The sequence below is a fragment of the Plectrocnemia conspersa genome, unplaced genomic scaffold (assembly GCF_051122295.1).
Source record: "Plectrocnemia conspersa isolate PC_06_02 unplaced genomic scaffold, ASM5112229v1 ptg000014l, whole genome shotgun sequence".
NCBI classification, from domain to species: Eukaryota; Metazoa; Arthropoda; class Insecta; order Trichoptera; family Polycentropodidae; genus Plectrocnemia; species Plectrocnemia conspersa.
Window position 1 is genome coordinate 11875699 of NW_028277178.1, and position 25658 is coordinate 11901356.

General features: G+C 31.6%; 6 protein-coding genes across 7 annotated transcripts in view; 2 read left to right on the plus strand and 4 right to left on the minus strand.

The window, feature by feature from the left end:
- Positions 1–4481, minus strand: part of Pka-R1 (protein kinase, cAMP-dependent, regulatory subunit type 1) — an 83292-nt gene extending 78811 nt beyond the window's left edge. Inside the window, exon 1 of the mRNA XM_088204738.1 lies at positions 4144–4481. Within this exon, the coding sequence (XP_088060864.1) occupies positions 4144–4308 (165 nt within the window). The 5' untranslated portion in view covers positions 4309–4481. The remainder of the gene's footprint in view (positions 1–4143) is intronic.
- A 2786-nt stretch (positions 4482–7267) lies between these two features.
- Positions 7268–10328, minus strand: LOC148226214 (uncharacterized). Its single transcript, XM_088204736.1, has 2 exons — positions 10246–10328; positions 7268–10140 (listed from the first exon to the last, which is right to left on the minus strand). Exon 2 carries the CDS (start codon positions 10112–10114, stop codon positions 8231–8233), a length of 1884 nt encoding a protein of 627 aa, XP_088060862.1. The 5' UTR covers positions 10115–10140; positions 10246–10328; the 3' UTR covers positions 7268–8230.
- Positions 10329–11309: 981 nt separating this feature from the next.
- LOC148226215 (uncharacterized protein C16orf52 homolog A) lies at positions 11310–12121 on the plus strand. The gene is made up of 3 exons (XM_088203888.1): positions 11310–11551; positions 11617–11829; positions 11893–12121. The coding sequence occupies exons 1-3, from the start codon at positions 11449–11451 to the stop codon at positions 12078–12080; spliced, it is 504 nt and encodes a 167-aa protein (XP_088060014.1). The 5' UTR covers positions 11310–11448; the 3' UTR covers positions 12081–12121.
- A 66-nt stretch (positions 12122–12187) lies between these two features.
- Positions 12188–17180, minus strand: LOC148226216 (aminoacylase-1-like). Its single transcript, XM_088203887.1, has 9 exons — positions 16941–17180; positions 15950–16119; positions 15714–15885; positions 14291–14437; positions 14155–14225; positions 13977–14093; positions 13726–13821; positions 13525–13658; positions 12188–12508 (listed from the first exon to the last, which is right to left on the minus strand). The coding sequence occupies exons 1-9, from the start codon at positions 17026–17028 to the stop codon at positions 12301–12303; spliced, it is 1203 nt and encodes a 400-aa protein (XP_088060013.1). The 5' UTR covers positions 17029–17180; the 3' UTR covers positions 12188–12300.
- Positions 17181–20486: 3306 nt separating this feature from the next.
- On the plus strand, positions 20487–21392 carry mRpL48 (mitochondrial ribosomal protein L48). The gene is made up of 4 exons (XM_088203401.1): positions 20487–20588; positions 20663–20764; positions 20833–20966; positions 21036–21392. The coding sequence occupies exons 1-4, from the start codon at positions 20574–20576 to the stop codon at positions 21337–21339; spliced, it is 555 nt and encodes a 184-aa protein (XP_088059527.1). The 5' UTR covers positions 20487–20573; the 3' UTR covers positions 21340–21392.
- On the minus strand, positions 21351–25506 carry BBS8 (tetratricopeptide repeat protein 8). Of its 2 annotated transcripts, none has more exons than XM_088203400.1 (5): positions 25175–25506; positions 24647–24922; positions 24151–24575; positions 21672–21846; positions 21351–21555 (listed from the first exon to the last, which is right to left on the minus strand). In XM_088203400.1, the coding sequence occupies exons 1-5, from the start codon at positions 25463–25465 to the stop codon at positions 21532–21534; spliced, it is 1191 nt and encodes a 396-aa protein (XP_088059526.1). In that variant the 5' UTR covers positions 25466–25506; the 3' UTR covers positions 21351–21531. The 2 variants fall into 2 exon arrangements, with proteins under 2 accessions (XP_088059526.1, XP_088059525.1); XM_088203399.1 differs by having other exon boundaries at positions 21351–21610.
- Positions 25507–25658: the final 152 nt, after the last annotated feature.

Here is a 25658-nt window from a genome sequence, read left to right on the forward strand (position 1 = left end):
CCAGGACGTCTGGTCACTTTACACTTGGGATAATCTGAATTCAGCAAAGGCGATTAGAATCGAATAAATCAGGAGCTAATGAGCTAAAGGCATTACATTTCCGGTCGAAAAACTAAAGACAATTTTAGTCCGTGACACTATTTTTACGGGACGTCTTATGAGGTGATTTGCAAAGATATCACAAAAAGAAACACTCTAGTGATAAAGAAGGCAATTTATAAACAACGTGAACTCAAGCGTCAAATTTTCCCACCGATAGATCTTTGAGTATTTTTATTATACAAATGCCTTCCAATAAACTTGCTATTTAGAAATGTGCGTTCTATACAATCGACTAATCTATTAGCTTGATAAAATCCGTCTATAAATATATTTAAACTCTAAACTAAGATTATATTCTCAGTGACGTCACGTGCATCGAAGGCGCTGACGTCACACACCACGAAAGTTTCACTGCGACTTTTCCTTGTTTAATTCCGTACTCACCGCGATAATCAAAGGGCACAAATTGAAAAACGGACAAGACATGAATCGTTAATTTTGAAATTACCGGCGATACTGTCACGCAATCCCTCTCCCTACTAAACGCTCAAGGTAAGATCCTAAACGAAGGACATTAATCAAATGGGCTCAACCGCCGCGTAATTTCATGGTATAACTTTCAGCGACGTTTTGAAGCAAAGATAATTAAGGTTAAGACAAAACATAATCCAGAGTTTAACAATGAATTCACTTTCGGTCTAGGTAGCGTATATAGTTCCAGCGTTTGCGTTCTATTAAAAGTGAAAGGCTAACGATTTTCGAGGTTGTCGAGCCAAAAACACGTACTGTTTATGAAAAAAATATATAGTAGGAAAGGTATAAAAGCTATACCAAGTTTTCTTAACTCCATCGTAGCAAAGAGTTATCTTGGCAATTAACGAAAAACAACGGCCGTGACCATGAAAAATGTTCCGAATACGTAAAAAGTGCGTGCAAAAACCGTTAGGATAAACTCGGAGCTGCCAAAACGACAGTGGATTATTCGTAAGCACGCTTAGGTTATGCAAGACACGCAAGCGAAACATTACTTTAACTACACGGTTTGATATGTGTTTATTTTCTTAAAGTTTGATATATTATGGGAGTATAATGAAAATAGCTAAAAATAGCAAAATGTATATCTGTAATAAAATGAATCTTTAAAAAATCAATATAACGCTATAACAATATAATAAGGTCTAATCACTGCGTTACAGAATTTCATAATCATCCAATAACTCTATGGAATAATGGGGATACTTAACCTTTATATTCAGCTAACAATTAATTTCTAACGCCGATGCATTTCCAAGAGATGTGGTCTAGTAATATCACTACACGATAATCGATCGTAAAATAAAGAGTTTGCAAATAAACATTTTAAATTTTATGCAGCGCGATGTCAGAAGAAAAAGTGATTGTACGTTCGCAAGCAGGTGAAAATTTTTACAACACCTGCTCATCAGTCCGACGTATCTTACATAAGTTTCTTCATATCGTAACCTTTGTAAAGGCATGTGAATATACCTATGATACATAAAACATATCGCGGAGAGAGAACGCGTCGAATGCGATAAGAGCGCCCGATTTGATTATCTGATGATTGACAAGCGCTATCGATCGTGTCACTACCATTACCGAAAACGACAATCTGCAGTACAGATTCTGTACCCCCATGGACGTGATAATTTTATAGCTAAATATCGCGAGAGCGACTCTCAGAGTTACATAACGCCAAAATACAACCTGCTGTATCGGAGTGACTGCCCAACAGTTGCTCCTCGCTATCGAAGTACTCGAAGGCCTCCTCACAGCGACGGCTGCCAGAGAGCTACCTCGGATGCCACGCCTCACCAGTATCCTTTGCCTGTCCAACCAATTCCCCATAGTTAAGTCGCTAATCAACAAATCACAAGCGCCATCCGTAAAGATGCTTTCGACAGTGACCGGTAGAGTTACAACTACTCGAGGTACGGTGGTAATGAATATGCTAAACAAAAATCAAATTAGCCGCCTGGCACACGCTCATGTTTAGTGCAAACCGCGGTAATACTAACCAATTCGATCAATAGCGACAGATGGTATTTTTTATGAGATTAGGAACCACACGACGTCCCTAATCTAAGCCCTTTTATCTAGGCTTTTACGGACGATTGGCGTGGTGCATGGCAAGCAATTAATTATGAACTAACTAGATAAGTATATCAAGAATATTCTGGTTTGCATTAAGCTATATAGATAATGTATAGCTTAATGCAAACCAGAGAACGTTTACATGTATTTAGTTCGTGCGAAAAGTTATTGGTAGTAAGGATTTATATTTTCAAATTATTCACCAATGTGATGCCATATGAATGATTCTCGCAGGCCAGTCACAAACTGACTATCAAGGAGCATATTTGGCAAAGAAGCTTGTGAAACTGACTCTGCTAATATAGGTATGTGGTACAAAACCTTCAACTGGCGATATGTGATTTTCCAGATGTTCTAGACAGATTTCCCCCCAATGCGTTATGATGAGCATGAAAATATGTTAACCCGCGCAAAAAGAAATTTCTCGAATTTTACACTTTTGCATAGGTATAATATAACTTATTATATAGTAGTAAAAACATTGATGTAGTGCAACAGTTCTGAGCGTTTTAATATAATATTGACTGTTTCTTAAAATTGGTCATTAGTGTGAATTAAAAAAATATGTTAAGATATGTAACTATGCTCTGCATAATTTTGATATAGTATCTTAAAAACGTTTTTCAGAAAATACAATCTCCGGGAAAAGTCAATCTTCATGATGCTCCATGATAATGCGAGGCCACATACTTCAGAAACTTCTGTTGCAAAATTGAGCGAATTAGAATTGAAAAGTTTGCATCATCCTCCATATTCTCTTGACCTTTGCCATACATGTTATCACATTTTTAACCCTTTGTAGTCAAAAATTTTTGGTAGTGTTGGCTCAAGTCCGAGCCTTTTTGAATGATATATTTAATTAAATAATCTAATGATCGTTAAGATGGTTTTATATTATTTTTTTTTACATATATTAGAATTTAATTGATATTAATTCAAGAAATATATTTATATTAATCTTATTGAATCATAAGCTTAATATTTATAATTGTTTTATTAATTTGTTCTTTTATTATATTATATAGAGATATTTATATAATAAATGAAATATTTAAATACGTTTTATTTATTTAGTTTTATTATTTATTTTATTCATGGTATTATTAATTTTAAAATATAATTTTAAATAACTAAAGAGCACGAGCACGGAGCTGGCTGGTAAAAAATATTCAGAGTATTATGAAAGTCTTTGAGGACTTTGAAAACCTCGAGAAATTAATATTTTTATAAATAATAATTCATGTTAAATAATATATCGTTTTATACACCACTAAAAAAAATCGGTCACTTCATAGATAAATCAACTTTGGATCAAAATAAAAATCAAATATTGGTCAGAATTCTATTAACAGACTGGACATACTTATATTATTCAGGGTCAGAATAAATAACAAATGGTTAGAATAAAAATTAAATAAGGTCAGAATAAAAATATAGGACGAGCTAAAAATACTACAAACACCTTGAACAAATTGTAAAGATAATTTTGATTTTCATAATTTATAGGTAACGGGGAGGGGTTGCTAAAGGTAATTTATATGCTACCTTCATTTAAATTTATTTATATATGGTTGGATTATTAACTTTATCAACATTTGTTTTATATGCATTTCAATATATTTTTATGAAATAAATATTTAAACATAAAATATCTGTCATTAATAATTATCTACACTAGCAACACTTTTGAGAGAAACGACTTTTTTGTACATATTTTTTCATGTTGTTTATCAGAATATTTTAAATCTAATTAGATAATTTCAAATGGGAAAAATCCTTATTTCAGTACATGAGCAATTTTCCTTATGACCTACATTGCGTAGTTTCGAATATAACTCGGCCACCTACCGGAGAGCGACGAAAGTTGTAACAAATGTCAAAATAATGCATGCACGCAAACAATGAGATCGTTCTGTATATCGAATTAAGATCGGATTAAGGAAAATATTTTTTTACCAACGTGATAAAATACGAATATGCGACACTCACCCTTTCGAGTCTCTGGAAATACTGGCGCAGGAATATGACTGGGTTCTCCGGTCGGTTGACGCACAGTTGCACGATGCAATCCTTGAGCAGGATCTGAATGTTGTGACTCTGTATGTAGTTGTCGCACTCGCGCAGACCCTGCTCCTCCTCCGCGGTGGAGGCCATTTCGCGAACGATTCTCCCCCGAGCCGACGCGGCAGAGCCAGCCCGCCGCTTCGATCAGATCGTCAAAATACACATCGCTTTGCCCCGAAAACTATCGAGCCATTGTTTTTTGGATAGATACAAATCTAACCTGTCATTTCACAAGTGTCGGTAAAGCAGGCTCACGCAGTGTCGGCTGAGCAAATTCGCACAACAAGACAATAACACACCAAAAATCGACCATTGACAAATAGTTTTATTTTAAGAAAAAATAATACTTTTTAACCGGATCATAATAGTTTTATATTTGGAATGCACAAAAAAAAATATTCCTCCATTCCATTAAACATATAATTTATTAATAACAAAATTATAAATATTGAAAAAATCATAAAATTTTGCAACAAATGTGATGAAATTATGAGGGCTGCTTCGAAAATTAAAAGTGCAAAAATAATTTATACCACATTACTTTGATATACCTACTTTATTTCTTTTTAACATAATCACTATATTATTTCACGTGACAATCCTGCAATCGAGTTTCTGTTCTCTCTTGTAACACCAAACGATCAAAGTTTTCTGAAATCTATTTCATCAGACGGATAACAGTTACAGACACTTATTTTTATTTATCGATCCAATCGATTTTGTATTAGACCTTTTGAACAGTTTTAAGAATTGTGTTACTTGTTTCTGTTTTAAATTTACAAGATCATGACATATTATAACTGTTCAAAGCTTCATTGTCATAAACAGCATTAAAAAATACAATCATAAGTTGCAAAACTATAAAAGTATTATAATAATAGTTCTGAGATAAAGAATCTAATGAATAACATAAAACTTGTTTTGTAATGAAGTAGTTATTGGTAGTTAAACTAATGATGTCACTTGACAAAACGCCTCTCTAGGGAAAGTTTTAAAATGTCGGACTAACGACATTCGTAAGCGGACTGCCAAAGTAAAGGTAACCGATTACTGAGGCCCTTGTGGTATAAATAATTACGAGAAAAATGTCTTCCACATATAATCGTTTAAGATTGGTTCAAGCTTATTAAAAGGAAACTAAATAAAACCATCAACACAGATTATGAACTTTGCAAAATTTAAATTGATAAAACTACATTAGCGTTTTTAAAAGATTAAAACAGATTATTTTTCAAGACTTAATTCTTAGAGGATGTGGTTGGCCAAAATGCTCGATAGTAGATTCTGTGAAATAGATTCCGCAGATAACCTCTTTAAGTATTTTATAATATCTTAGATTGAGAAGCTATCAATGTGTTGATATCGTTTAAAGAAATTGCTGGAAAAAATATTTTTCAATTAGCTGAAAAACTAGGAAATCACTATAGAGATAATCATGAATCGTCCAAAAATCTAAATATTGAAATTTAAATAAATAATTTCAATACCTTATAAGATAAGTCTAAATAATTATCACCAAATTTAACATAGAAAGAATGCTGGAAATCACTACTGACTACACCTATTCGTTTTTCAAAAAAGTTGTATACCATCTTCAGTAAATAGGAAAATGGGTAATTCCATACTCGAATATTAAGAACTGAAAAAGGTTGCATGTTAAATGACAATGATGAACATTGCAGTATACAAATACAAAGAAAGTAAGTGTGTCCATATAAAATTGGTGATTTCATCTCAAAGTGACTGCATTGTATTGCATTTATTGTTTACACTGAAAACCATTTTAAAAATGAAATAAGATCTAGTTACGGATTAATTGGTGTAATGGGAAAGGAATGCATCACTCCATTTTAATTTACATTGAGTTGATAATTAAAGTTCCTATGAATTGATCTGAGTGTTCACATTAAACCTATTAACGTCTATTCATCGAGTAAAGAATGTATATATATATGATATTCTTTACTCTATGCGTCTATTGGATTAATAATCATACCAAGACTCTGTCTTCAATAAAATTTAAATTATTCCTAGAAGCTAATGTTTATTAGTGAACCATAAATGTCTCTTTATATACTATGATTATACAAATGAGGTCAGTTTGTCATTTGATTCGACAAGTGATGCAATTTTATTGCTATATGTTAAAGCATGCTTTGATAAATGTATTTAATTATATAAATGTTATTTAAAGTTATTTTTTAATTACATTTGAAGGCAGAAATTATTGATATGGGTCATTGTAATCGTATTTTCCGGGAAGAAGGTAGAATTTTGGTAGAAAGTATTGAAAGCAGTTATTGTAATCGTTTTTTCCGGAAACTTATGGGTAACAAAAATATGATAAAGCCGACCAGCAGTCGGATTTTTATTGATTTATACTTGACACGTTGTTTATAAATCGTTGCACTTAATTTTTAGTTCTTACGTACTTATGCACCCGTTTTATCTTTATCTCTACAAAGCAAACCTTGTTATTATTATGTTTTATTACTCATTTTAAAAAAAATACATTATCATCTCTTCTATAAAATTTAATAATACAAATTAAATAAATTAATTGAAAATATGGCAATATCATAACCTTTACTGTATGTAGTGTTATATTTGGCTTTATAAAGAAACCGCATTTATGATATGATTACGATTGTAAAATTAATCAGTATATTTTCAAATTTACTTACCAATATTCAATGTTTCTCGATATATATTTTTAAAATGCGTTTTGTACACAATCAACGAAAAATTTATGTTCAAACACATAGCAATGTGACATTATCAACTGACGCACTTTAAATGAATATCAACGGTTTACGCAGTTTTTGGTTTCGATGCCTGATGGCAAAATGGTCACAATTATGTTACCAAAGATGTCAAGAAAAAAGAGAGTTTTGAAATTAACTTGTGTGGCCATATATAGCACTGTATACGGTAAAATGTTAAGAAATATAATTTCCATATTAAATTTGAATATATATACATTTATGTATGTATGATAAAAATATGAAATATAGTTATAAAATATACATGTAAATGATACAATTAGGAATAAATTTTAAAAGGTTTATTTTAAATAAACATTTATAATGGTACACATTCATATAAATCACATTTAATATACATTCAATAGTAATTTGAAGGCATGAGGATTTTGACGACAATTAGAACAAAAATGATTACTTTATGACTAAAAGTGTGTTGAAATCTCTCCAAGTCATACAACACTATAAGGCTAAGTTTAAAATATCATCATATTAATAAATTATTTTAAGTTTGTACAATAAATATAAACTTACATATGTATGTGATAATGAAAGTGACTAGATTTTTTTGTACTATTAGTATCAGCAAAATAAATATGTGCAAACAGCATTAAAAATATTAATAGTCAACGAGTATTATAAAAACATTTCTATAATTATAAAACTTTAACGAGTGTGAATTTAAGTGCAGATAAAAATATCATATTACAATATATACTTTGTTCAAAATATGTATTAAGTAATGTTATGTGAAATTCTATCTAAATAATATGATTTTGAAAACAGTCTTACAATAATATATCACATTTTACTGCAGTGGCATATAAAATCTATAAAATCAATAATCATACAAAATGTGATATACCTTCGACTGGCATCGGAAATTATGATTATTGTTCTGAGAACAGCTATAATTGAGTTCTGGAAGTACTAAATAATAAATATATTTAACCTTTGCTCTGGTATTCTATGCGATATTATAATATAGGAAATTACACATTTGGTTGAAAGGATCACATTTAAAATTTGAAACAGCTAAGTTATTAATAAACGAGATATATTAAAAATGCCACTGTTATCAATCATTAATGATTTGATAAACTATACAACACATTATGAAAGATCACATTGTATTATATAAATGTTAAAATACGAAGAAAATTGCATATCTTGCATTATCGACTAAAATATGCCAATTTCTTTTTTGGGTCCACAATAACGAAAAATATTCTAACAATAGGCACGATTTGCTAATGGTGGGAGACTGCTTCGTACAACTTTGGTAATTCTGCCTCTAATCTCACGATACGAATTGTCGATTTGAGTTTCCATTCCGAATCGCATTTGACGACGTCACTGAAGTACTCTTCGAGAGACGCGTTCTCAGTACAGACAAACGTGGTCAAGTACGTGATCAATTCTTGCGAACCGTCGCCGTCCAAATCAGTTATCAAAAGAGAATTTTCTTGGAAACTCATATCCGGCTGGCACTTATCGTTTATGCACATTTGAACAATATCACTTTGACTAGCGTTAACTATATGTATGTTAGTCGCATTAAAAGTGACTAAAACGACTCGTTCTGTGAGATGATTGATTGTTATATTATCATTTTTCTTTGATTTGTTTTTGTTGGAGTTTCTTTTGAATAAGAACGTTTTGTTTTCAGCTTCGCTTTTTACTTGAGACGAGCTGTTATCGAAGATGTTATATTCTACGTTTCGATCGTATCGGTTTGAATTTTTTACGCCGACGTTCCATTGCCAAAATTTAAGAACAAAACCTGATATTCTATTCTTTAAAGCGCTGTTATTAAATACTAAAGTAGCTGGAACCATTCCATATACTCGAGAAGCGTTATATTCCCAAGATATATTATCTTTACTACTTCTCTCGTCTATGAGTTGAACGGTCACTTTACAGTTTTTCGGACAAGTACCTTGATTTTCTACGATCAACTTTCTACCGTCGACTAGGTAGACATTTCTTTGACTTTCAGTTTCTTTAGTCTGATCGTACAACTGATGCTGTTTGCCAACGGTCCAATTTTTCCAGTTCTTGGGATAATTATTCGTTATACTCTTAAATAGTTCTTCTAACGTCATCACTCTTAAAGATTCAGATAAACTTGTGCTATTCTTACACGTGAAACTCAGCATTCGTCGCTTATCAATCTGCAACTTATTAATAGACATGCATTCTGATATAACCAAAGGGTTACCAATAACGCTTCCGCGATAACCTGATATAAGTATTAGAGCGTTATTGTTTTTACTGCCTTGTGGTGTGCAAGTGGTTAGCATATCGTTCACGCCGTCATTATCTACGTCCATCAAAACAATAGGAAAATCGACAGATACAAATAAACTATTGCCGTCGTTGTGATTGTGAAGATACCAATGCGCCGTTCCGATGATCGGATTGATCGCTGCGAAGAGTCCCTCTTTACCGATTACGATACAGTCTTTTTTGCCGTCTTTATCGACATCGATAAGTGAACAGTCAATATCTGTCGGCAGTCGCGGTTGTCTAATAAACCATCCTACTTTACCGGAGTTTCCCACAATGAGAATAATTCCATTATCGTTCGAAGTCCTAACACCTTCCATGTGTTCCGGATTAATAACGTCGCCCCTAAAGAGCAAAATAAGATTTTTATCTTGTCCGACAACTCCGTCGACGACGCTTATCGCACCTTTTAATTCAATGTCATGGTAAGGATTCTCCCAACTAGACTTTTTCGCAACGACTAATGTGGACAAACAGGCTTCAGAGCAAGGCAAGACCCATAAAAATATAATGATCGTCAAGAAGCAGACCAATATTGACAGTACGAAGAAAAACTTCCTCAAAGAGGACATTCGCTCAGCTGACTTATCAATTTGCAATATACTGACACTATCCGAGTGCCCTTCCATGCCCAACACGAATCCGTTGGTATCGTCGAGGTCTTCTGACGAAAAGCGGTGCATTCCTGAAACGCCATTCTTCATTATTCGCTCTTGTGTGTTTTCCACGTAAGATTGATGCTTCTTGCTCGTTATCGAGTTGTGCAGCTCCTCTTCGGAATCCGAATCGGTGATATTTTGAGGCAAAGGTGAGTATATACCTTGTCCTGTTCCCGAATTAGACATACTCTCGATTATGCAAGTGTGCGCATCTGAAAAATCAATACGCGAAATTCACAACAAATGTCAAAAATACAACGCAGTACGTTTCTGGAAGTGAAATCTAGCATTTTTGGTTAAAAAAAAGTATGTTATACCTTATTTTTTTGTTAAAGTGACGCAATTGACAGACATATTCAAAATGTCGAATATGACATATACAAATACATGATCTTAACACAAATTATTCTTGCCTATAACCTATATATATAATATATATTTTATTTTTATATTTTCAAAAATATAATGGATATAATCTATTCTGAAAGTCTTTACGTTTTTTTCTTACATTCACATAAATGTATAACATTATGCTTTATGAGTTTCAACTAGGCCATAATCAGTTCACAAATATTTAAAAAGTTGGGAAGTGTTAATTTGCAGAACATGGGTATCTCATAACTGAGGACAAACTCGCCCAGCGAATCTCAATATGGATATAATTAATGATTCTAGAACAGACAGGATTATTTTTAGTAGAATTGTTACTGAATATGAAAAGTGGATCCTTTACTTTAACACACGACTTATAAGGCAGTGGTTGGATGGCAATCAACCCCAAATTCCAACCCTGAGAATAGGATTACGCCCCAATATGATAATGATATGCATTTGGTGGGATATGTAGGGCATAATTCATTATGAGTTATTGAATTATAGGCAGACAATTACGACAGACATACAGTGTGCTCAGTTAATTCGTTTCAAAGAGCAAGGTTTACCATAAAAAAAGACTTCCCGTATTAACTGAAGAAAGGTAATTTTACACCAAGACAGCGCTCGCTCTTATGTATCCAAGAAGACGATAGAAAAATACGATGTTTTATTGGAAACTCTTTTCTCATCAAACATTGCTCCAAACGAGTATTATATATTTAAATCCCTGCAACAACGTTCAGGAGGAAAAACATATTTTGCAAAAACGGATACAAAAATACATTATTTTTGGAATCAGATTGATTTGAAAAATTGCTTAACATGTGGAGAATAATTGTAGAAAAGATGGAGAATATATGATTTAGTAAAAGTATTACAAGTTTTAATTTTTAACTCATTTAACCGCACATTAAAAAACGTAACGCTTGGTAGATGAAATAAAATTGTCAAGAATATTTTATTAAATATAAGAAAATTAATGGTCAAATATCGACCTCTTAATACCATAACATGTTTTGATTAAACTGTCATTAGCGACATTAGTGTCATGTAGTCCGTATCTGAGTAACAACGCGCAGTGTTTTATTGCTGTGCGACTCGAATGCACTCCTTTTGCTCATCAACATTCCTTTAATTGATCAAATATGGATAAATTAACATTGGTGTCTGGAACATTATTTTTGGCGGCCGACGTATTCGCAATTGTCAGTTTAGCAATGCCAGACTGGATCGTAACAGACGTAGGAGGTAATTTGCAATTGCTTGATATATGTCATTATTTGCATCCTTATTAATGTAATTTTTATGCATAGGTGATACTCGACTCGGTCTTATGTGGTCTTGTATGACACTATACAACCGACCACAAGTTTGCTTTTCGCCAGAGTTGCAAACGGAATGGCTGCTCGCTTTGATTTGCATCTTCATCGGGTGTATATGCATAACTACCACCATTATATTGTTGGCTTCGAGTCATTGGGATAGGAATGTCGTACCATATGCGAGATGGGTTGGTTTCACAGCCAGTAAGTGACATCAGATAATTTATTTTATACTAAAAAGCCGTGTATAATACTTATTTATTCTAGTGGTGTTGTTCTGTATGGCTGCTGTCATATTTCCCATGGGTTTTCACATGAACGAGATCGGCGGTCAGCCGTACCAGTTGCCGAACAGTCATCAAGTGGGAATTTCTTATATACTATTTGTGATAGCATTATGGATAACTGTCATATCTGAGTTGTTCGCCGGTAAAGTTTGTTTGCCACGGTTTTAATTTAACATATAAATAGATTTTTATATAAACTACAATGTAAATGTTATTTGTTATTTGAGAATCTCAAACTATATCTAATTTATTATATTAATTAAAACATTTATATATTAATAACATAGTTAAATATATTTATTGTTGAATGTATAAAAATAATTTGATTTAATCATAAACAGTATTAAAAATAAAAAAACTGTTTTCAATAATAACAATCGTGTTACAATCATTGAACGTTGGCGACAGCTGAGATTAGTTTCAAATAAATCTCGATTCCTTTCATGAACACATCAGCATCTAGATACTCATCGTGATCGTGCAAGAGAACCGGCGTGTTATTCATCGGCGAGAATCCGAATGCCGGTAGACCAATTCCTCTCACGTACCGACTGTCAGTTCCACCTGGGAATATCCTCGGCAGCATGGTGATGTTTCTATAAGAAAATACATTTGATTCTTTATTTAATTCTGTATGATGTTAAATATTTTGGATTTATTCTAATATGGTGTCAATATGGAAAAACAGGTGATATCTGTTATTTCTTATACATCTGGCAAATTTTGATTATGTCTTGTAAGTGACACTCATGGCTAGTCACAAACATATCATTTATGTCAAGTCTTCAAGAAGACCACTATTGATTTTATTTCACAGAGAAACCTATTGAATTGATGCACAAATTCAACATTAAAAAAATATTGAATCAATTATAAAAATTAAACTACATTCAAGAGTTAAATACACGCCAAATTAATGTGATCGCTGAGAACAGTGCAAATTTTTAAAATAATTAATACCAGTAATTTTAGAAATAAATAAAATTAAAAAACAGCTCAAAGTAAAGATTATAATAAATAAAATATAACTACAACAATAGTGATAAGATAATTATTTCAACTACTGTACCATGAGAACAAACCAATACTGCCTTGTGTATATTGCGTTGCATCCTTCATGAGCATGTGATGATCACTGCTTAAAATAAATAGACCATAGAGTGGTAGGTCCTTTTGAACACAATGAGTAAGCACAAATATATTTATTTTAATTTATCAATTAGAACGCAGTTTTCTACTTATAATGCATTCATCTATGAGAGTAGCAGCACAATTATACTGCATCAATATCAACTGCTGCTCCTCAGAGCAGATACGAGTTTATGTAATTATCTTAATAGCTCTTCAACTACCAAAGCAAAAACTTTAAAAATCTATGAGAGCCTTTTTTATTTAAGAAAGCATAAATTGCAAAATGCTGCTAACATATAAATATTGCCATTCCAGTTTCCTTTTGCTATGGCCAGTTATAAAGTGTTTGTCGTCAATTTCGACTAATTGCTCAGTTGCTTATCTCAGCTGGGCAAATATATGCAAGCACATCATCAAACACACACGGAAAAAATGTGTCATTTGATGTAGTTTCAGTCAAACTCTATAGACTAGTACATACAATTTATCGGCTGCTCCTTTGAAAGCGACCCAGAAACAATTGGAATCGTCCAGTTTTGTAACTTCCACTTTGTCATTCTTCTGTTCAAATTCAATAGTAACTCCTTCACCGGCATCATTGCACCAACCTTGAATCTAAAATAAATCAATTGTATATTTCCACAACTTCTTCTTAACATAACAAACTATTTATGGAACTGACCATTTTTAAAAAATCGTCATGATCTACTTCAACCGATAAACGGATATCAAAGACAGCTGTTAATTTCTCAGGTACAACATTTGTCTGGACACCACCCTAAAACACCAAAAACGTATAAAACACACATACAATTATATCGAATCATATATTTACAACTACCTCATTATTCCTTTTTATGTATAGCAATTTAAAAAAAATTTAGATTACTTAAAAATATATTTTGATAACACCTGAATTAAAATTTAGCTTACGTAAATTCTTGTTAGGTTTATAGTCGTGACATCTCCAACAGTTAGATTTGGATTCTTTTCTAGCTTTGCTTTTTCTTGTGCACGAAAATCCATGAACTTATCAATCACTATACGGATCTTTAAATGAAATTGCAATATATAGAACAATTTAGATTTTTCTATTTAAACCCTTGAATACCTTTTCTCCGGCATTGTTTTCTAACAATAAAGATCCATGACCAGGTTTTCCAGGACACGTTATAACCACATCTGTAAAATAATATTTTTTATATAAGATTGTAATATATTTTTTTATAAATTAATTTAAAGATTACGCCAAATGCTTCTCTCTCCGTTGTAAATAAGAAAATCGTTAGTCGGACTCGCCATGCCTTCGTCCAGAGCAACTCCGACGTTTAAAGCTTTGAAATCATCAGTAGTTATGAATTTTTCCATTCCTTTAACGCCACCCAGTTCTTCGTCTGAAAATAATAAATAAAATATACAGTAATAAATTTCATTTTATAATAAAAACATCAATATTTTGTTGACGCTAACACAAAAGTTACGACTTGCTGATATTAATATTAAAAGTTGGTCGATATAATCCCAAAGGATATATAATTGAGGATAGATGCTATCTACTTTGAAAGTAAATAACTTGCATGAAGATTATGTCAATATTAATAACGTCAAGAATAATTTGAAATGACGAAACACAATCAATAAAATCACTTAGTTTTCTGCATTCTATACCACATTTTGTCGCATTCCGGTTAAAATAAATACAAGCATAAAAAACCTGCATATAGCAGCCTAAAGACAGGACTTACGATAATTTGACGACATTTAAATACTATTTCAATCAAGGTTCACAAAAATAATATTAAATTTTGTTATCAATTTTAGCACACCCGTTCCCCTATAAAAAAGATACAATTAGAAACTATTTACAGCATTTTGAAGATATATTCGGCGAATATGGAATATTTGAAGACGATGTACAAAACGTTATTAAAATAATACTGAAGAACAGGATTGCTCTGAGCATTCGAAACCGATTCACTCGCATAGGGCCCCGCGCTTAAAGTTTAATCATTTAATAAAAATAAACGTTAATATTGTTTTTATCACAAAACGTGAAATTAAAATTCATATAGCAATATTTCTTCTTCTAAAAAACACGATAAAATCAATATTGTACGAATTCTGGGGTCGATTTTACTGTGTATCCTTGTAAAATTCGTATACTAGACAAAGCCGACCACGCGCTCCACCAAAACTCCATCGTCAATATTACGCGGAACCCTTTGGCTTAAAGAAACAAGGGCCAGAACAACTTGAAGGTGTCGTTTCTATGAATATTTTTAACGTTAGTCTTTGTTGCAATATAAGTATCAAGAAAATACACAAAAAACTATGGTTTATTTAGGATAGAATATTTTTTTGTGATATGTATTTATAATGTAACTTTTGTATTTAACAAATGTTTGAATTCTAAAAGGATGAATTGCGTTTTTTATGGAATCCACACAAGATCCTGAAAATTATATAGATAATAATAACTACGATCGATCGATCATAATAAATTAGGTTTTCCAAGATTTTCTTAGTCATACGGATAAATAATTATTTTTATATTATAAATTTTTTAGTGAAAGAATAATGTAGCTTGTAATTTTTAATTATATTTTTATTATTTTTGTGCGCTCTTTAGAAGAAGCACCACTGCACACTTCGTTTATAATAAATACTCACCAGGAACGAAACACATGTGTATTGTTCTACGCAGTTTCTCATTGTTATTTTTCATTCTTCTCACCGCCTCGATGAATTGAATTCCTACGCATTTCATATCTTGAGAGCCTCGAGCGTATATTTTGCCATCTTCCGTAAGATGAGCGTCAAACGGTGGATACGTCCAACTTTCCTAAATACATAATATTTTACCATCAAATTTAATTATTGTATACAATAAATTAACAGTCACTTACGGGAAATACGGGAACAACGTCCATATGGGAATTGAGCAGAACTGAAGGCAAAGACGGTTCTGTTCCCACCCATGTTATAATAACTACGGGATTCTTCGGCTCTGGATAGAATATCTTCAAAGGCAAATCCAATTCGCTGGCTTGCTTTCGTAAGAATTTCACACAATCATCTAAAATAAATTATTCGCTATTAAATTGGCACTGATTTTCACATTGATTAAATAATACCGTTATTGCACTGTGTGCAAAGGATGTAGTTAATTTAGAGCAATTTATCATTCAGATTGCCCGAATTGCCCGACATGGTATGTACCGTTGCAAAATAAATAGGTCGTAAACAATAACGTATGATTTGGATTATTCTTATCTTATCAAATATTTTTTTATGTATGCATAATTATAATGCAAAGGCTTTCTAGAATATTTTAGTGACCTCAAATGATTAATACACTGCTATTTATTAATTACTTATGTTTTAGTTTTAAGAAATATACTAATTCATATAAACATCTCATTAATCAATTTGTACCACAATATTCATATCTTTCGGAAAGAGCAGTATTGTTGATAAACTATGTTAAACAATCTATTTAAAAATAGATAACAGTAAGCGTATTTATAGTTTTGTGGATAAAATGTTTTAAGCATATATTTGTTTATGTTTCTTTAAGTGCCAAAACAAATAATGTTATCATTGCTCTAGTTTTGTATGGTTCCTAATTAATATTTTTCTATATATATTCCAGTAAACATTTATTGAAAACAATTTAAGTTCATGTGTGTAAACCAAAATAATGAGTTAAAATAATACTGTAGGAAAAACATAAAAAAATATTACAAACATTTCGTTGTTGCAAAGTTAAACCAAAAATGGAAAATACTCCGCCCTCTGTACAACTTTAGTGACACACATAAGTACATTGCAGCCAAGAGAGTGAATTTGCATTATTTCGCAATATAAATAAAGATATTAAAATAAAAAATAACGTGCCATAATCGATGTCCGGATGAACACTCGGTATCCTTAGATATTCTCTGAAGTTCTTTATTTCTTGCTTGTTTTCCCATTTGCTGGCCATTTTCAAAGTTAAATCGGGCAACCCAATTGAAAACAACTCTCACCAACGACGTTCGTCGACCGACTAATGATAAAAGCGCCGTTCCGATTATTATATAAGCGATTTATTACAAAGTTTACAATCAAGATCTATACACACTTACTAATTTACTTGATTATCAAAATGTATTGCCAGTGACGAAAAGAGTATTTTTAATTTAAAAATAAAAATGGTATAAGCGATATTTTTAAATTTATGACATTTATTATTTGTATAATATTTAATACTTATTATCAGATACTAAAATTTATTTTTAAAGGAAATTTTAGAATTAAAAATATATTATATAAATCGTTTTAGAGAAATAAATTTATTGTAATTAATATGTTTTGGATACATCCACAAAATAAATACACACATATATACACAAAATGCTAAAAGTCCCTGTTAAGTCTTTTTTTAGAAACCAATTTTCTGGTTGAAATGAAAAACGAATTGAAATGAGATGCTTCTAAAAATAAACGATCTCACATCAAGATTATTTTAACGATATAGATACATGCGACGTGAACAAAATTATAATATGTATATTTTTTAACCTTTATTTGATACTGTGGCTATATTGTAAAAACAACATTCATTTGAAATAAACATTAAAATTAAATGTTTATATCACATATACATATGTTGTTTTTACAATATAGCCACAGAATCAACAACTTGTATTGATCGCACAATTGTTATTGTTTCATTTATTCGATAACATTACACTATTTCACAATAGATTGTGCTATTGTAATATTTAATAAGATCCGCATAATAGATAACGTAACAATATTATCGTAATATATTTTTAACAAAGGTGTGCTGACATTAAAATCAATACGATTTGAAAATGTAGTTGCCAAGTTGAAAGTTCGATCAGCGTAACATGTTTTTTGAAATAAAAAATACTAAACCCTTGTTAATAAAAAAAAATATATGAACAAAAGTAGCAGTATCGTAACTAGGCTTGTGCGAGCAGTGCCACAGCCAAAAAGCAATAAATAAAAAAATACATACATATCCGTCCTTTCAATTACGCACTTTTATGGAATATAAAAACAAAACAATTTTTTTTAAACTATTAGTAGATTATTTATTAAAATGTGTTTATTCCTTGCATAAACTATTATACCGAAGAGACTAGAAAATGTTGAAAAGTAATGCCTTCCAATGTTAAAGTTGAAAAAACTGAAAAGTATCAGATGATTGTATTTTGTTAAGTAAGGGTGAAACTATATATCCTGGAACAAAGACAATAAAAAAAAGGTTTGATGTCTAAATGAATTTTAAAGTGATCTGTTCTAGAAGAATCTAGTTGCATTTTGAAATTAAATCTTAAAATTAAAGTGCTTTTGGTTTTTAGACCAGATGATTCAGATAACATTTGCTATTCTAACCGAATACTGAGTTATCGGTCTGAAAAAATATCACAATTTTAGAACTTTGCAAAAATATACAACTAGTATGTTGGTTTAGCTTGAATGGATTGTGTTTGAATTCACTATGACCATAAATTATTTGGCGAAGATAAAATAACCAAAGATGATTAAACTAAAAAAGTTTGTTATCACAAAACTAGCAAACCTATCAGTGACTCCGAAAAACCAGATTTGCTAAGATTGTGAGTGAATATATTTTATAATCGTGAAGAAGAAAAAAAAAACATTAGAAGATAGGAGTGAAAATTCTGAACAAAATAATTATTTTATATGTACATATGTATGTAAACATATTATGTATATTTTGAATTACTACAAATACAACGTTAATAAATATGTTGTTTATGTGTACTTTCCAATAACAAGAAGTTTTTCACTTCACTAGGTTTCTATACAATAAAATCATGTTTTAGCGCTAAGTGACACGCGCTCTGCATAACGGAGTCGAGTATCCTCGACGCCATAAGAACGGAATTTAAGGACAAAATAGCGTAGTCCGTAACGTCTCAGACTAGTAGCTTTGAGGTTGCGGGTTCGAGCCCCGGTCTAACTAAAAAAGCAGATGGTACATACAGAACAAAATTGAATCATGAGTTAGAAGTCCTTGCAGAGCAAGTAACCATTGCACGCTTCTGCAAATCTCAAAGACTGTGATGGGTTGGACATCTGACGAGAATGCCAACTACTAGAGCACCAATAATAATGACCATGTGAAAACCCCAGATAAAGCGTCTAAAGGGCAAACCAAGTAGGTGATGAATGGAGTATGTGGATGAAGACTGCAAGACGCTGGGCATAATAAGTTGGAAGAGGGGGGTCAGAAAGGGTGGAGGATTTTAACAGACATGGGTAAAACCGACCACCGATTGTAGCGACATGTAGGAAGGAGAAGATGATGCCAATATACTGGTAACTGCACTAACTATATATAAATGGTTCCCTTTGTCCCGCTAATATTTTTAATGTCCTGGATGACTTTTTTAATAATAATAAAAATTAAAGAGCAGACAATAAAAAATAAAGGCTTATGAGAGCATAACCTTGTCTCATACTTAAAAGTATTAAAATCATTATTAAGTTATTTTTGTATTCAGACTTTTACGTAACTTCAAATATATTCAATACATTTTAATTATTCTTAAAAAAATGAATGATTGTTTTCGTTTGTGTTCATATAAACTTAAACGACATTAAAGTCATTATGTCTCCAAAATAATAAATTAAATACATTCGCTGAACAACTAATCGCATTTGTGTTCGATTAATATGTATTATCCAAACAGCATTCATGTTAAATTGCTGGAGGAATTATTCATAGCTAATGCTTTTAGGTTTTTTCAATTTTGGTCGCATTTATGTTTGCCATTTTTTTCTTTAATGGACCAAGACTTATTACTTTTAACGATTATTGTAAATATTTGATCTGCCGAATCACTTTATGGGTACAAATGGAAAAACAAATTATAATGATTTTAATTATCACGTGAGTTACAATTATGCAATAAATTATTTTACATGTCAATTTTATATAAGATAACGTTGCGTGATAATAAATGATCAAATCGATACACCACGTCGCGATATCAGTTAACAATTTATTATTTTTTCCAAATTTCCCAAAAGTGTTCAAAAATTTACGGAATATTTTTACTTTGTTATCTGTAGTTTTTATCATTATTTAATTTTTCGAACGGATGGTGACGGGTAACAACTAGGCACAGATTTAGCCTCTGCAGTAGTATTTATTTGATGTATATGATTTAGTTTACATGTTATGAAAGTATGCGATGAGCGAGGCATTACCGCCGTAATCATTTAGATAAACAATTTTAAGGTAAACGTAAAATTATAGATATTAGCACATGACTAATTTAAACTATGGGTAAAAAATAATATAAAATTAAAAACATATTTGCTAAAACGTATTAATATGTATAAGTTTGAATACTAATTAAACGCTAAAACAAAATAAAAAATACAAAGCATATATTACAAAAAAAATATTAAAATCATGGTCGAAATATTATTTTTTTTGACCAAAATAACCTGCAAATTCACCGACGGAGTAACACATCTGTCAAAATGTTCATTCGAAATGTAATAACAATATTTTATTACACATTACGTATTTCTATATATAGTATAATGCTACTTCTCTATATTCGTTCTAGGTAGCAAATACATTGATCAGAAACAGTAAACTTTTATTGAACCAATCATCGAAATGCCAAGTGAAGTATTTTTCATCATTTTATGACCCCGACTATCTCGATGTAAGTATCAATTAAAATACAATCAACATTTATAGTTCTTAATTAAACTTCATTTTCCTTATCTTTAGAGCTTCCTACCAGATACACCAGTGCATGATAAATTGATCGTTCAGTTGAAAGGTTACGACTATCATATATTAGAAAGTCTTCAAAAGCAAATCAATAAAATTGTCGAAGTCCTTGACATTGATGTCGATGAAAGGTATTGTATTTGATTCTTGGGTTATTATAGTTTAATAAATTATTATATAATATTTTCTAATATTTACAGTTGGGGATTACCGTCTCAAAAAATTCGGGTTCAACGCTTTGTACCCGAGAGTGTCATAGTCGATTCGGAATACGTTCTAACAATCTATGAGAGAAACTTACAATTTATAGATTTGCCATCCATCTCCAGCCCCATTTTATTCAGGCTCATTCAAGAAATCACACCAGAAGGTGTCACCGTGAACATAATTAAAGCTCAACATGAACATAACGAGATTAGATTTATTCCCGATAACGAATTAATAGCATTAAAACAACAATTAACAGAAATGGGCGGCCCAAAAAAAGAGAGGAAGAGAAAATAAAAATGTTTGTAGTGGCTAAGAAATAAGTTTGTAGATTAAAGTTTATTATAATATACAATTATTTTATTTCATCAATCATTTTTAAATTTGAAATTGCTTCTGGTAAAGTTGGGTCCACCGATAGAGCCGCTATGAATAAACTTCTTGCTGTAGATATATGGCCCAAATGTTTCTCCAGCCCGGCCAAGTTGTTTAAAGCGGTAGCATGAGTCGGATCTAAGTTAACACATAATCGTAAACACTGAATGGCCAGATTTATATCACCAATTGCCTAAAAATTTGATTAAAAATGAAGATTATGCTAGAAGTTTTATATTAAATAAATTACTTACCAATCCGAGATGAGATAAATTGTACCAAATGTTAGCTTGAATTGGTATATCAGTTGCCAAAAGAAGTGCCCGTCTGTAACATCCTAGAATTAAATCCCAATGTTGTGCTCTCAGACAGCATAAAGCGACATTGTTGAATACTTCAGCTGAATAAGCTCCCATTGACAAAACGCGCCTAGTGATATAAATAATATTGAATTATTATTATGATCATGATAGTTTTTAGAAATTATTTATGTGATACAGCCATTCCTCGATTTACCCAAGAAGAAAGATAATTATTTAATTGTTCACTTGAGGAATGGTAATTCATAAGCACGGTCGTTTTGTAAGACTTATAAAGTACAAATATTGCTGGGTGTAAATTAAAACCATTCATGATTTATCACTCGAAATACAAAAACCTGCAAATTAATAATAAACGGAATACTTCTATATTTAAATGAAAACTAAAATGCTATAAACAGTTTACAAAGAATATACTATTAATTATTTGAATGAGCTCAAAACCAGTGGTGTCGTTCTAAAAAAAGAAGTACCGGAACGGTACTTCCCTCTATGGGTAATTATGTGAACTCATGGACGATTACTTCGGTTATTATCTTTGTTGTGTTATTTAAAAATGTGCTGTCGATGATAATTAAATTAGGCTCAAAGAAATTTTAACATAATCTAACAAATCATGCCAGAACGTGACCCGTTCTTGGAAAAATGTGCTGCTCAAAACCAATGAATGGACTATTGCTCACATGGCAACTGGTCACACGAACATTGGTCACAAATCGAACGCTCACAAGGCCATTGCTCACACTGCTTAAGGAAAGTTATTTAAATTCAATATTAAGAGTATAAAAAGGGAAAAAATAATCAATTGATTGAAATAAGACATTAGTAAATAAATTATATAATATTTTTAAAGTAATTTTATCCGGTTTTACAATAAAAATCTACGGGTTAAATAATTATATGGCGATTAGGTACGTAGTTTTCAACTATTCGAATATTAAATAAAAAATGAATAAAGTATTCGAGTATATTCGTAATTTTTTTCCTAGTTACTACCAATATTAATTTATTTAGCTAATATGTTAATAAAATCAATTAATTGCCCGTAAAATATAATTTAAAAGAAAAAGATTGCTAAGTATTAATTATTTAAATTAATCATTAATTATTTTCATAATCGTTAATTTTTTTAATTAATATGCATAACACAATGCTGTGCGACTTGCTGATCAGTGAGCAAGTCAAAAGAAAAATGCTTAATTTATTATTACATATTTTTTAATCAGGGATGTCATTTCAGCTTTTTTCAAATCACCAGAATTAAGATCAGCTGCGATTGAATTAATTCAGCAATATTGATGAAACATTTTAAGTACATAATTTTATGGAATTTATTGTATATACAATATTTAATAATATCTGTAACGAATTTGATATACATAAAAATCATTAAACGATAATAAAGGGTTGGCTTCTCTAACATTTTGTTTCGCTCAACGAATGAATTCTGCGAATTTCGGTCATAGTAGAGACGCTGTATATCGATACATTCTATTCACAAACATTTTTCGAAGGCGTAAAAGCATATTTTCTTGTCGAGAAGAAGAGTCTCATTGTCTAGCATTTCGAAAAAAATAAAGGCGCATGAAAACTATGGATTTTGGAGCAGCACTCGTCACTCGAGTATATTGAGAGGAATAAGACTACCTGTGCTGCTCAAGTATAAAAATAGTTTCTATTTAAGATGTTTATTAAATTTTATTCGAGATAGTATTATATAAACGAATATTCGATCAATTATTAAAAATTCATATATAATATATGTAGTTGAAATATTCGATTGTGGACCCTACTTGCAATCAATGTTTGTGTGAGCAAGTCCGCGCGAGCAATTTTTCCTTGACTAATGTTCATGTCAGGGATGTCATTCCATAGTATCGGTAACTACCGTTATCGGTACTAGGACCCTACGAGTCCAACCCTTATGGGCGGGCACCCAGCTTGTGACGGCCGGATGAGCGGGATCCGTAGTACTACATATTTATCAGAGTTTCATTAATATTTCTCTCGAGCATAAGAGGAGACGTTCTCTCGTTGGCTGGCCTGCATTGCGTATCATCCGGGGGGGGGGGGGGGGCAACAGTTGGCCAGTCAGTGATATTTTTAAAAATATTTTCGTTATTCCATGGTTCGTGTGACCATTTGCCATGTGAGCAATGATCACCGAACCCTCAAAACCAATACAAAACAACATAAAAGAATAGTTGTAGTCAGTTATAAATTAATTAATTTGATTGTAACTAATTTTAAGTCCTTCATCAAAGGACAATTAATATGAGAATGTGATTGTAACAATTATAAATAAATTCATAATCATTACATAGCAAATAATCAGTTAACTAAAAAAGGTTAAAATTTTTAAGCCTTCTCAACAGCTGTAGATGAAATCCCTTATGAAAGTATTGATCATTACCTGTAATATCTGAGCGCCATTTCTGGTTGATCATTATAAAAATGATGTATTGCTATACTTGCAATCGCTTCAATGTTCATCGCATCTTTTATAGCTATCAACCGATAAACACGCACAGATTGTGTTGAATCCCCAGTTCCCTCCAATATACGAGCCTGCTCAGTCATTATTTTAACGTCTTCCGGAAAAGCGTCTAAACCTTGCTTGACAACATCCAATGCTGCTGAAGGTTGATCTAATTTTACATAACATCGGATAAGTCTTAAAAATATATCCACGTGCAATTGATGTTTGGAGGCACTACGTAATTGCTGTTCTGCTTCACGAATCAGATTGAACACTGTGTAGCAATTTGCTAATGCAACTTTCCACCACCAGTCTGCGTAGTTCAAAAACTTTGTCGCATGCACCGCGAGCTCCATTGCCTAATGTTGAAATATTATTAATAATTAAATTAAACACAGATGTTCCAAATCATTCCAGAATATATACTCACATGTCTATAATCACCTTCATGATAAAAAAGGTATTCAAACAACGGTTTCGCTATACACAATTCTTGCGCGTATTTCGGTAAATTCAACTTAGACGGTTGAATAAACATCTCATCTCTTGAAAGTATCATAGTTGCAGTGCCCAATCTCAAAGCTCTTGCTTGTGCAGTTGCCAATAATGCACGAGCTGTTCCTGGCGTGCGAGCCGTCCTCAGCCGATTTGCCGTGATAGTCCTGGCATTGCCAGTCAAATGATTGGCTCCAGTACCTGGACGCCTCTAAAAATATTCCATTAATTACAAGTATAATATTAAAATATTTATAACGAATACATTAAACTAAAAAGAAAAAGCTTTAGTATTTCCCTTTACTGAAAAATAAATTAATGTCTATCTCCTATTAGGAAAGATACAGAATCAATGACTTTGATATACCCTATTAGCAGAGAATACCAATCAAGGACTGTAGAAGAGTGCTTCAAGAAGATACTAAATTTTTTTAAAACAGGTAAAATAAATCAAATTTATTACAAGTGCTGTTGCTGATTGAACTGGATTTCTTAGTGAAGTGCCAGGACGAGGCGCTGTAGCGATTGTCTCTCTCCAAATAAATTCTTCATCAGCATTGAAATCAGCATCCAAATCTAGATCATCCAATAGTACTTTTCTGGTCATGGATCTCATCTTTAACGTCCACACAGCTTGATCTAACGGTGAATCTTCCAAGATTTTTGTACATTTTTCGATGCATTTATCAAATTTTCGGTTTTTATATAATATCAAGGCTACATAAAACTTATCCATTGTTGCAGTCATATTCATAAACTATAGGTTATGTCTTTGTTGGTGTTTCATATGTAACTATAACAACGAGACAATCAATGTATCATACAGAGACAATTATAAAAATATAGTGCCCTTTTGATTTAATACACTTCATCCACTGCTGAAAGTATTTTTTTATTAATTTATTTAGTGTTTTCATCAGGTGTTTTATTGCATTGATATTGTTATT

Coding starts and splice junctions, on each gene's coding strand:
- LOC148226214 (XM_088204736.1), bottom strand. CDS start 10,114: ATGTCTAATTCGGGAACAGGACAAGGTATATACTCACCTTTGCCTCAA.
- LOC148226215 (XM_088203888.1), top strand. CDS start 11,449: ATGGATAAATTAACATTGGTGTCTGGAACATTATTTTTGGCGGCCGAC. Junction 11,552..11,616: donor GATCGTAACAGACGTAGGAG/GTAATTTGCAAT, acceptor TTTTATGCATAG/GTGATACTCGACTCGGTCTT. Junction 11,830..11,892: donor ATGGGTTGGTTTCACAGCCA/GTAAGTGACATC, acceptor TATTTATTCTAG/TGGTGTTGTTCTGTATGGCT.
- LOC148226216 (XM_088203887.1), bottom strand. CDS start 17,028: ATGGCCAGCAAATGGGAAAACAAGCAAGAAATAAAGAACTTCAGAGAA. Junction 13,822..13,976: donor TAAACCTAACAAGAATTTAC/GTAAGCTAAATT, acceptor TTGGTGTTTTAG/GGTGGTGTCCAGACAAATGT. Junction 12,509..13,524: donor AAAGGAGCAGCCGATAAATT/GTATGTACTAGT, acceptor ATTTTCTTATAG/AAACATCACCATGCTGCCGA.
- mRpL48 (XM_088203401.1), top strand. Junction 20,765..20,832: donor ATGACCCCGACTATCTCGAT/GTAAGTATCAAT, acceptor CCTTATCTTTAG/AGCTTCCTACCAGATACACC. Junction 20,967..21,035: donor GACATTGATGTCGATGAAAG/GTATTGTATTTG, acceptor TAATATTTACAG/TTGGGGATTACCGTCTCAAA.
- BBS8 (XM_088203399.1), bottom strand. CDS start 25,465: ATGAATATGACTGCAACAATGGATAAGTTTTATGTAGCCTTGATATTA. Junction 24,923..25,174: donor TTCAATCAGCAACAGCACTT/GTAATAAATTTG, acceptor GAATATTTTTAG/AGGCGTCCAGGTACTGGAGC. Junction 21,611..21,671: donor ATTTATCTCATCTCGGATTG/GTAAGTAATTTA, acceptor TCAAATTTTTAG/GCAATTGGTGATATAAATCT.